We start from the raw sequence: 11,129 nt of genomic DNA, 5'->3' as shown, positions 1-11,129 counted from the left end.
CTGGAAATAAAATGGATTTTTTTTGGGGGGGGGTTGTATCATTTGATTTACACAACATGCCTACCACTTTGAAGATGCAAAATATTTTTTGGGGTGAAACAAACAAGAAATAAGACAAAACTGAACTTGAGAGGGCATAACTATTCACCCCCCCAAAATCAATACTTTGTAGAGCCACCTTTCGCAGCAATTACAGCTGCAAGTCTCTTTGGGTATGTCTCTATAAGCTTGGCAAATCTAGCCACTGGGATTTTTGCCCATTCTTAAAGGCAAAACTGCACCAGCTCCTTCAAATTGGATGGGTTCCACTGGTGTACAGCAATCTTTAAGTCATACCACAGATTCTCAATTGGATTGAGGTCTGGCCTTTGACTAGGCCATTCCAAGACATTTAAATGTGTCCCCTTAAAACCACTCGAGTGTTGCTTTAGCAGTATGCTTAGGGTCATTGTCCTGCTGGAAGGTGAACCTCCGTCCCAGTCTCAAATCTCTGAAAGACCGAAACAGGTTTCCCTCAAGAATTTCCCTGTATTTAGCGCCATCATCATTCCTTCAATTCTGACCAGTTTCCCAGTCCCTGCCGATGGAAAAACATCCCCACAGCATGATGCTGCCACCACTATGCTTCACTGTTGGGATGGTGTTCTCGGGGTGATGAGAGGTGTTGGATTTGCGCCAGACATAGCGTTTTCCTTGATGGCCAAAAAGCTCAATTTTAGTCTCATCTGACCAGAGTTCCTTCTTCCATATGTTTGGGGAGTCTCCCACATGCCTTTTGGCAAACACCAAATGTGTTTGCTTATTTTTTTCTTTAAGCAATGGCTTTTTTCTGGCCACTCTTCCGTAAAGCCCAGCTCTGTGGAGTGTACGGCTTAAAGTGGTCCTATGGACAGAAACTCCAATCTCCGCTGTGGAGCTTTGCAGCTCCTTCAGGGTTATCTTTGGTCTCTTTGTTGCCTTTCTGATTAATGCCCTCCTTGCCTGGTCCGTGAGTTGGTGGGCAGCCCTCTCTTGGCAGGTTTGTTGGGGTGCCATATTCTTTCAATTTTTTAATAATGGATTTAATGTTGCTCCGTGGGATGTTGAACATTTCGGATATTTATTTTTAACCCAACCCTGATCTGTACTTCTCCACAACTTTGTCCCTGACCTGTTTGGAGAGCTCCTTGGTCTTCATGGTGCCGCTTGCTTGGTGGTGCCCCTTACTTAGTGGTGTTGTAGACTCTGGGGCCTTTCAGGTTAGATGTGACAGTTTTTATTTTTTACCTTTTTCCTCCAAACATAACAATGGTCATTATGGCCAAACAGTTCAATTTTTGTTTAATCAGACCAGAGGACATTTCTCCAAAAAGTATGATATTTGTCCATGTGCAGTTGCAAACCGTAGTCTGGATTTTTTATGGCGGTTTTGGAGCAGTGGCTTCTTCCTTGCTGGCTGAGCGGCCTTTCAGGTTATGTCGATATAGGACTCGTTTTACTGTGGATATAGATACTTTTGTACCTGTTTCCTCCAACATCTTCACAAGGTCCTTTGCTGTTGTTCTGGGATTGATTTGCATTTTTCGCACCAAAGTACGTTCATCTCTAGGAGACAGATCGCGTCTCCTTCCTGAGCGGTATGACGGCTGTGTGGTCCCATGGTGTTTATACTTGCGTACTATTGTTTGTACAGATGAACGTGGTACCTTCAGGCGTTTGGAAATTGCTCCCAAGGATGAACCAGACTTGTGGAGGTGTACACATTTTTTTCTGAGGTCTTGGCTGATTTCTTTTGATTTTCCCATGATGTCAAGCAAAGAGGCACTGAGTTTGAAGGTAGGCCTTGAAATACATCCACAGGTACACCTCCAATTGACTCAAATTATGTAAATTAATCTATCAGAAGCTTCTAAAGCCATGCCAACATTTTCTGGAATTTTCCAAGCTGTTTAAAGGCACAGTCAACTTAGTATATGTAAACTTCTGACCCACTGGAATTGTGATACAATGAATTATATGTGAAATAATCTGTCTGTAAACAATTGTTGGAAAAATTACTTGTGTCACGCACAAAGTAGATGTCCTAACCGACTAACCAAAAATGTGTGGAGTGGTTGAAAAACGAGTTTTAATGACTCCAACCTAAGTGTATGTAAACTTCCGACTTCAACTGTATATATATCGTCTGCATCCCCCTAAAATAAGGCACATTTTGGTATTTAAATATCAAATCCTATTTATCGTAGTTAATGCATTTTTTTGTTGTCTTTTAAACAATGAAGTACTCCTGAAGGTTTTACAGACAGTGGACACGTTAGAGTGGATCACTTTTGTCAAGTCGGTGACCATCGTTGATCACCCCCTTTCAAAGTCTGTTGCATTATCTGGATAAAAATTGTCCGACTTGTGCCTACATGTCGACTGCATGAACTTTACAAAAATTATGTGATCAAAGATCATGAAGTTTTCACTGCAGTCGACTACAAGTTACTGCAGTTGCTCTTCACCATCTTCATCCTGCAGCCATCACCTGCATTGTGGGAGGCTCTATTGTCAACCAATCATCAGGGTGTTTTTGTTTGACCCACGCGAACGTGACCAAAGACATGACTGAAACAGGAACCAACTTTGCCTCGATTTATGTATACAGTGGATATATACTAAATGAATGTGATACACACGTGATTTCAATTTATGAGTGTGTGATATGAGAGTTGGACACTAGATTATTTTAACATGATCAAGAAATACCTTCATAACAATGGCAACACTGCTATGTTCATCTGAGCCTTGTTGTAAAACCATGTGTCCAACTTTTGGCTGTCGCAGTTTCACCTCCCCGACTTCACTCCTCAACTTTCTACAGTCGTTTGCTTAAGCCTTACCACTCAAACGCACCCAGTGCCTTCATCTCCTCTACCAAGGGGAGATTTTCCTGGGGTGTATTCATAAGTGCACAATGAAGAAAACCGTAGCAAAACATTTTACAATGGAAATAAGCATTTATTTTTGGGACAAATTTAGTTAGTCCCTACCCGTTTCGACCTGGTTGCTTCAGTTAGGTTCCCTGGTAAGGTCAGGGGGTGAGGAAAATGAATTCTACATTATATTCAGGGATGGGGCATTTCCAGACCATGTAACCAGAACAGGAAAAACTCCTGGCCCTAGTTGGACAAGGGGAGTATCTCAATAGGAGAAGGTCAGATGCCGCTTGATCCAGCTCGACCTTTTGGAGTCACTTAAAACGTTCTTACAGAACTGCTTTTCTCACTAACTGTCTCATTCCCCCCTACAAACACGCTTTAAAGGAATGTAACAATCTCAAATGTAGGTAATAGGACGTATGTATCCGTTTGTTGTATTTGATAACTTCTTTGCATTGAATGCCGCCATAACTGGAGAGGAGTGAGAATGAAAGATCACTGTAGACATGACAAATATGATTTCCAATGCCATATCATTAGACCTTATGGAATGTTTCATTTGTTTTTATTCTATGAATATCAATAGCATTTATAGTACTATAGTTTGTAGGACATGCACATATCCACCTCAATAAACAGAAAACACCATACTCTGTCTGTCTATTTCCTTTAAAACAAGCTAATCACATCTGCTGTCAATTCTGTTTTCATTTTTTACATTTTAGTCATTTCGCAGACGCTCTTATCCAGAGCGACTTACAGGAGCATTACGTTTAAGTGCCTTGCTCAAGGGCACATTGACAGATTTTTCACCTAGTCGGGGATTCGAACCAACAACCTTTCGGTTACTGGACCAACCTCTTAACCGCTAGGCTACCTCCACAAAATAACTGAGATCTTTATGAAAAAGGCACATTTATTATGCAAAACGATCCGAAAACATTTTCAAACAAAACAATGCTTTATGTACAAAGTCATTATTACAATCCTGGACCTAGATTATATACAAAACAAGGCCTTTCAGTTCCCATCCATCCACCTTCTCCATCCCTCACTCCCTCCCTCCCTCCCTCACTCCTCTTTCCTCCTCTCCATTTCTCTCACTCGTCTCTCTAGCACCCTTACTTGATCCTCCAGGTCGGTCTTGTCACCCCCGGTGTCAGAATGCCCGATACCCAATAGGACGCAGACGCTCACCAGGCCGGCCAAACGCAGCGCAGTAGTCTCTGTTCCAGCGCTGCGGTCACTTAGGATCAGGCCGAACAGTCCTAAAACCACACCCAGCTTCAGTAGCCACAGGACCCTCCTCAGAGTGGACGCCACCAATCGGAAGGCCAGAGACAGCAGCCAGTAGCCAATGAGAGCCAGCAGAAGCCATTGACCGATATAGACCACAGCATCTGGGGTGATACTGTTAACAGGCATTTCAACTGGAGGAGAGAAAGAGAGAGATACATGATATTAGTGCATTTTCTCCTAGCATTCTTAAAATGCTCCCTTTACTTGTCTCCATTCCAAGACGTGGCACAAACGTAGTCTTTGTAGTATGTTGCTATGTAATTATTGTACCGGTAGTTATAGTCAAAGCCTAGTAGGTTACTGTTGGCAATGTGGAGAAAATGGTTTGCCCATCTGGCCCACACACACCTAATATAGGGCATGTCTGTCAGTGGGTAAAGTGCTCCCTTGGCAGGTCAGACTTTCATCCAGTTTTGTGTTGTGTGTGTGTCTACAGAGAACAATTACAGTAAATTACAACATGAGTGTACCATTGTACTGTACATGGGTTTTGTGTTGATGTTGCACGATATGAGATCAATCAATAGATGACACAATAGACAACTGTCTGTTCCATTATTGAATAGTGCACTGGTACTAGCCCTGGTCCTGGGGAGCTACAGGTTGTGCAGGTTTTTGCTCCAGCCCAGCTCTAACACACCTGATCCAACTAGTCAACTGCTCATCAAGACATTGATTAGGTGTGTTAGTGCTGGGCTGAGACAAAAGCCTGCACAAGACATGCTTTAGCTCTCTGGGAACAGTATTGGTGACTGACTGGAGTATTGCAATAGCTTTCCGGGCCTGTATTCATAAAGTGGGAATAGGAGTGCTGATCTAGGATCGGTTTTGTCTTTTAGATTGTCATGAATGATCCTAGAGCAGCTCTTTACCATCGATTCCTGCTGCCCTCAGGAACTGGGTGAGGTACTTCATAACCACATTCGCTCCAATGGCCGCTGCCTCAGCCAGATACCTGACCACCTGAAAGAAACACTGAAAGGAGGGGAGAGAACTGAGAATTGATAGAGGGTCACTAAAGGGTTCCTGTATAGGCCGACCTGTTGTTACATGCACCTACCTAATTCGACAAAATAACTGCCATCATTAGCCTAAGAATTTATGATTCGAACTACTGTTAAATTGAATTTAGAGCAGGCTATTCTTTGTTCCTCACCTTCTGTGCAGTTTCAACGGACCGCGCCCCGACAAGGTGGACCAGGTAACCGTGCGCCTCCTCGGACAAATCCGTGAGTGTCTCCCGGAGGACTTGCACCATTCCCGGGGAATAGTTGAATGACTTCTCGAAACGACTATTTTCTCCCAAACAAGAAACTACCATGCTGCTCAGCACACACACGACGAAACACACTTTCATTTTTTTTCACTCGCCTTATGTAAAGTCAAACAATTAAAAAACATCTCACGTCTTTAAATTTAGTTGAATATGGTATGACTGCATAAACATATGCTGCAACAATCTAAATTAGACACTCTACGGACAGAAACATCGTGGTTACAATGTAGCCTATGTCTTAACAATATGGTAAGAAAAAAACCCATAGTCATAGTTTCCAGGCTATAGAAAGTAGGCAGGCCACTTCAAAATGTGCTACAGTAGTTGCCTCGCCCTTCTTTTTTAAGTTTTATTAGCGAATCGCAACCAACTGACAAGTGCATACACCTCCACCTAGTGTATTGGAGTGTGACGACCTCTCTAAACCACTATATTATCTTAACTAACCCTGGATTTCTAATCAAATGCAATACCTCCATACAAACCTCACTACTCCCATCACCCCCACCCAAAATACCACCCACTCCCGTCCAACTTCTCTGCCCCTGTCAAACAACCTCTCCCTTTCTACATGCATTTCACAAAATAGTAATACACGTTCAACCGTTTCCTCTACCATACAGCCATTACACAATCCAGTACCATGTTTACCTATCAATATCAAAAATGAATTCAATCCCGTATGCCCAAATCTCATCCTACACAACATAATCTCCTCCCTTCTGTTCCCATTATATGACACTATCTCCCGTACAGATTTCCTTGTAATATAAAAATGTATGCCCTTCCTACTTTCATCCCATTGCCTCTGCCAGCAATCTAACCCATTTTTCCGAATCAATGTTTTAATTTCTCCTCTACCCAACTGCACCTGTATATCCACAATATTATTTTTCACTGCTCTTTTTGCTATTATATCTACTATTTCACTTTCATAAACACCTGTATGAGCCAGAATCCAACAGAACTGAATTTCAATACTATTTCTTTGTAACCCCAACAACTGCATCGTTATTTCTAACCATTAATCCTCACGTTCTTTCCCGATCTTAAACTACACAACACTGATGCAGAGTCCGAACATATTATACTCTTCTTGGTTGCATCTCCTCTATCCATTACAATCCAACTATTATCGCAACGTTTTCTGTTGAATATACAGACAAATCATTTGTTAGACTCTTGCATACATTAACATCGATTTTAGAAATTAATACACATGCTCATGTCTTCCCATTCATCGGATCCTCTGAACCATATGTATACACTGCAAGACAAGAATAAAACTGATTACTAATATATTGATCCACAATTATTCCTACATTATCTTCTTCACACCACTGTTTATTTTCTTCCATCAGGCTAAAATCAAGTTACCTTGCCCTAGCCTTCTATTTGCAATTTAAATGAGGGTTTGCTTAGACTGGATGGATTCCTGAAACGTAGACGCCGTAAAACCTGCCCACGGGGTAGAAAAAGGGAAGTAGAGTACGCGCGCCACCTATTGTCAAGAAGTCGACATGAAATAGCTTATCCTGGGGCACGTTCAGCAGGACGCAACGTTTTGGAACGTTCAGATAGAAATAGGCCACGTAGAACAAACATGCCCCTGACATGCAGAATAAGGATTCACATCAGCTCTATTCATGGCATTTATATCTGCAACGTTCGACAACATTTGGCAGTTGACGGCCCCAAATGTATTTTATTTTATACCAACCTTTATTTTCATACCCTCATCCTCTGTTGTTGTCTATTTGTTCGACCACTTCAAAATATGTATTAGTAGTAGGCTATTGCAGGACTATATATGACACACAAAATAACTAAAATAACTGTATGAACAAAATAAGTCAAATCAAAGTTTATTTATTCAAGCGTTATCATGGGCCCTGGTCAAAAGTAGTTTATTTTATTCCCTATGGCCCTGGTCAAAAGTAGTGCACTATGTAGGGAATAGGGTGCCATTTGGAACACAAATCAGGGGCTTCTTCCTTTACTTGTTCCTCTGGGCTTGGGCCTTGCAGGTCAGGTAGGCCAGCTTGGTGGTGAGCTGCTCGGTGAAGAGGGGGTGGAACGCCAGCATGATCCTCAACATGTTGCCTTTACGGGCCTCGTCCACCGGAGTCTGGCCCCAGATATCTATCTCCTGGGTGGGAGGGGAGGAGAGGAAAGAGAGGAGAAGAGAGAGAAGGACACGAGAAGAGAGGTGAGGTAAGGTGGAGGAGTGGATCGAGCTGGTAGGTGAATTTGGAAAAAAGGACATTCATTTCAATTGTCAGATTTAGTGGTGGTATGTTGAGGATGCTGCTGAAACCCTAAATGTAGAGTAAAAACATGTAGGATGCATAACAGTCCAGTTGCTACAGTGCTTTGGTGAAGATTCAATTACTACCTCTTCTACCTCTCCTACCCCACCCTGAGATGAGCAGGGTCGCACTGTAGCAAAATGTTTCAAAACATTGTGCAATGGAAAACGTAAACAAGTGTTTCTTATTGGACAAGTTCAGATAGTACCTCCCCGTTTTGGCCTGTTTGCTTCCGTTTAGTGCCTGGTTCTTACCAGAGGGTGGCCCCATACTGCCCCCCAGGGCTTCTTATACCTCACACCACTCCTTCTGTCTACCCCATTTGAATACATCAGGGCTGTATTCACTAGGCCCAAAATGGAAGCAAACGGGACGAAACTTTGAGGAACTGGGAGGGACTACATGAACTTGTCCAATAAGAAATGTTTGTTTTCGTTTTCAGTTGCTCAGTTTTGCTATGTTTTTCACAAACTAATATGACCCTGGTTCTTACCAGCGGGGTTGCCCCATACTGCAGCAGCCTTTGGACCATGACTGTGTCCCTCATCTTGACAGCCAGGTGCATGGCCGTGCGTCCGTTGTAGTCCTTAGAGTCCATGTCCACTCCAGACAGAGCCCAGGCATGTAGCAGCTGGTAGTCCTTCTTTGCCACCACCCTGAGACAGAGGGAGGGGGTGGGGGAGAGAGGAGGCAGGGGGTGGGAGAGGGAGAGGGAGAGGGAGGGCGGGGTGGGAGAGAGAGGGAGGGAGATGGTGGGAAAGGGAGGAGGGGAGGGAGAGAGAGAGACATGGATCAATATTTCTATAACAAGAGTGGCATTTTATTTTTTTATAATGAAAGCAGGACTCAAAATGATTCATGTTAATGAATAAGGAGGAGTTACTCACTGCAGCAGCTCCACTCCGATCCTCACTGCAGGCATAGCCAGCGACGCCTCTCTCATCCTCAGGAACTTTATTACCTCATAATGCCTGAGATGCAAATGTCAGCCACCATTATTTGGCTTTAATGTGTGTACTTTCAATGTTGTTATATTAGTCCACTTCTAGACATATTCCAGGCAGGCTACTTACAATGACGCTTTGACAAAGTAGAGTAGGGTTAGTGGGCTACCTGTTGATGATGGCCAGGCGCAGGGGTGTGTTTCCGAAGCGGTCTTTCAAATGCTGGGAGGCTCCTTTGGCCAGCAGGTACTTGACCATGTCCAGGTTACCGATCTCACAGGCCTTCAGCAGGGGCTTGGTGCCGTCATAGTCCCCACAGTTCACATCCATCTGAGAAGGAGGGAGAGAAGGAGATGGAGTGTATGCAAGACAAGTGTGTGTGAGAGAAGAAAATGTACCGAAATAAAAACACACACACACTACTGCCCACATTTTCTAGGATCTCCTGGAGCGAGAGGAAGTCGTTGCTCTCGACAGCTCCATTAGCGAAGGAGGGCAGCAACTCTCCCAACAGTCCCTTTCGCTCCTGAAGGAAACACAAAGAGTTGAACCAGGTGTTTATCATCATGGAATAGGTGTTCAAGTCAGGTGTAACATCAATGAGACATGGGCAAATGGGTCTATCCAAATGATAGGTAAACTCATGTTTGGGCAGTTAGCTAGCTAGCTAAAATCTATGGCCTTTCCTCTATGTCCTTGTTACGCAGCCAGCTGAGCTCTAGGACCTTGCCCAGCCATTGCAAAAACTTATTGTCCCGGATCACAGGGCCTGCGATCACGATGGGTTTTAGGCTGAGATCCGTAGTTGGGGTTCTCTCCATAGCTGTGACAAAGAGCGGGTGGTGTGTATTATGATAGATAAACACGCAGAATGGGTAAAATATAAAAGCTACCGGGCTATCTAGCTACTCTGCTAACGTTAGCTAGCTAGCTACAGTAGCACATCAAGTTCAGGTAGCTAGATAATTGCAGCACTTAGCTACGTTCCCTCTGCATATTGAAGTGGTGAACAAACTAAATTAGCTAGCCACCTTTCTATAGTATCAGCAGATATGTATTGTATGGACTTAATTCGTTGTAATTACTCTTTAAACAATGAACAGTTCATGTAGCTAACTAGGTTGCTCATCCAAGTTATTAGAGCTTGTCAAACCAACCAATACAACCGTTGGACGGCGCGCGAGACAGACAGATTTTTTTGTTGCTTTTGTCTTATAACTGATCATGACCACTAGGTGGTAGCAAAGCCTTATATTTATCTAATACAAGCCTCTTTTGGGGGCACAAAATGACAAATGTGCAAACACCAGATACAGTAGATTCAATTCACTATTTGTAAAGACCTTGGGTTGTTTAGGCAGGAAAACAAAAGCTCACCCTGTTGCTGTAAATTGTCAGTGAAAGCAATGGGATGTTGACGACCATGATGATGGTATATTTGTGGCCGTTAGGCAGAAGTCTTCCGTGGACTGAAAATTCATTGGCAGAAAGAACAGATAGATATGTAGCTAGGCTACTCAAATTACACATAAAGACGTCTGCCCTTCTGACACCGGGGAGATGTTCAGAGAGAGGATAGAGGAGAGGGAGGGAGAGAAAACAATTATGTGTATTTATTTATAAAGAGCTTTTAATATTTGTCCATCAAAAATCAAAACAAATGCAGGAATGTAGTGAATAAGTAAGTACGTCAATGTAGAGAGCGTGAAAGAAGGATAGGGGGAAAAAAGGAGGATAGGGAGGGTGGATGGAAAAAGAGAGAGAGGTGGATTGTGTGTGGGTGTCTGTGTGGGAGGGAGAGTGTGAGATGGAATGGAAGAGGGGGTCAGGGAGGAACAAAACAATGAGTTCCTTTTTTGGATCATCTGGAGTCAGACTCCATCAAAGCAGTGAACGCTGCCGTTCATGCTCAGCCACTCCACTATCCTGAAACCCTGTCTCCCTCCCAAATGGCACCCTATTCCCTATATAGTGCATTACTTTTGACCAGTAGTGCACTATATAGGGAATAGGGTGCCATTTGGGCCACATCCCATGTCTCTGAAAGTCTCTGAAAGGAGAGACTGAGGGAACAGAACAGGAAGAGATGAGGGAGGTCAGAAGGTCGGCAGCTGGACGGCCCAGTCACAGTGTGTGTGTGTGTGTGTGTGTGTGTGTGTGTGTGTTTCGAATGGATGGAGATGAGAGAGTGGAACCTCTCTGGCCTAGTGCCTAGAATGGGAGAAAAGGCTTAGATTCGAAAGATACCAGAAAGTGTCCTGTACATGGGAGCCAGCGAAAATGAAGCCAAACTGTTCCAAATGGTTTCATTCAGTTCCATCCATTCACTTGAAGTTCCATCTAGCTCCCAGAGCTGATACATAACCTGGTTACAGAAACACTTCCTGGAGAATCTTAA

At 43.4% G+C, this 11,129-nt stretch overlaps 2 protein-coding genes across 2 annotated transcripts; both read right to left on the bottom strand.

The window, feature by feature from the left end:
- Positions 1–3,441: 3,441 nt before the first annotated feature.
- LOC311122595 (voltage-gated monoatomic cation channel TMEM109-like) lies at positions 3,442–5,678 on the bottom strand. The gene is made up of 3 exons (XM_084196937.1): positions 5,359–5,678; positions 5,075–5,177; positions 3,442–4,333 (listed from the first exon to the last, which is right to left on the bottom strand). Exons 1-3 carry the CDS (start codon positions 5,557–5,559, stop codon positions 3,975–3,977), a joined length of 663 nt encoding a protein of 220 aa, XP_084053063.1. The 5' UTR covers positions 5,560–5,678; the 3' UTR covers positions 3,442–3,974.
- Positions 5,679–7,331: 1,653 nt separating this feature from the next.
- LOC311122594 (L-asparaginase-like) lies at positions 7,332–10,190 on the bottom strand. The gene is made up of 6 exons (XM_084196936.1): positions 10,109–10,190; positions 9,162–9,257; positions 8,901–9,061; positions 8,675–8,758; positions 8,281–8,443; positions 7,332–7,627 (listed from the first exon to the last, which is right to left on the bottom strand). The coding sequence occupies exons 1-6, from the start codon at positions 10,154–10,156 to the stop codon at positions 7,475–7,477; spliced, it is 705 nt and encodes a 234-aa protein (XP_084053062.1). The 5' UTR covers positions 10,157–10,190; the 3' UTR covers positions 7,332–7,474.
- Between the last annotated feature and the right edge of the window lie 939 nt (positions 10,191–11,129).

This window comes from Coregonus lavaretus, assembly GCF_964263955.1.
Source record: "Coregonus lavaretus genome assembly, contig: HAP1_SCAFFOLD_4357, whole genome shotgun sequence".
In the NCBI taxonomy this organism is placed as follows: domain Eukaryota; kingdom Metazoa; phylum Chordata; class Actinopteri; order Salmoniformes; family Salmonidae; genus Coregonus; species Coregonus lavaretus.
The sequence above is the reverse complement of the archived record's forward strand: the minus strand, read 5'-3'. Positions and strand labels throughout refer to the sequence as shown.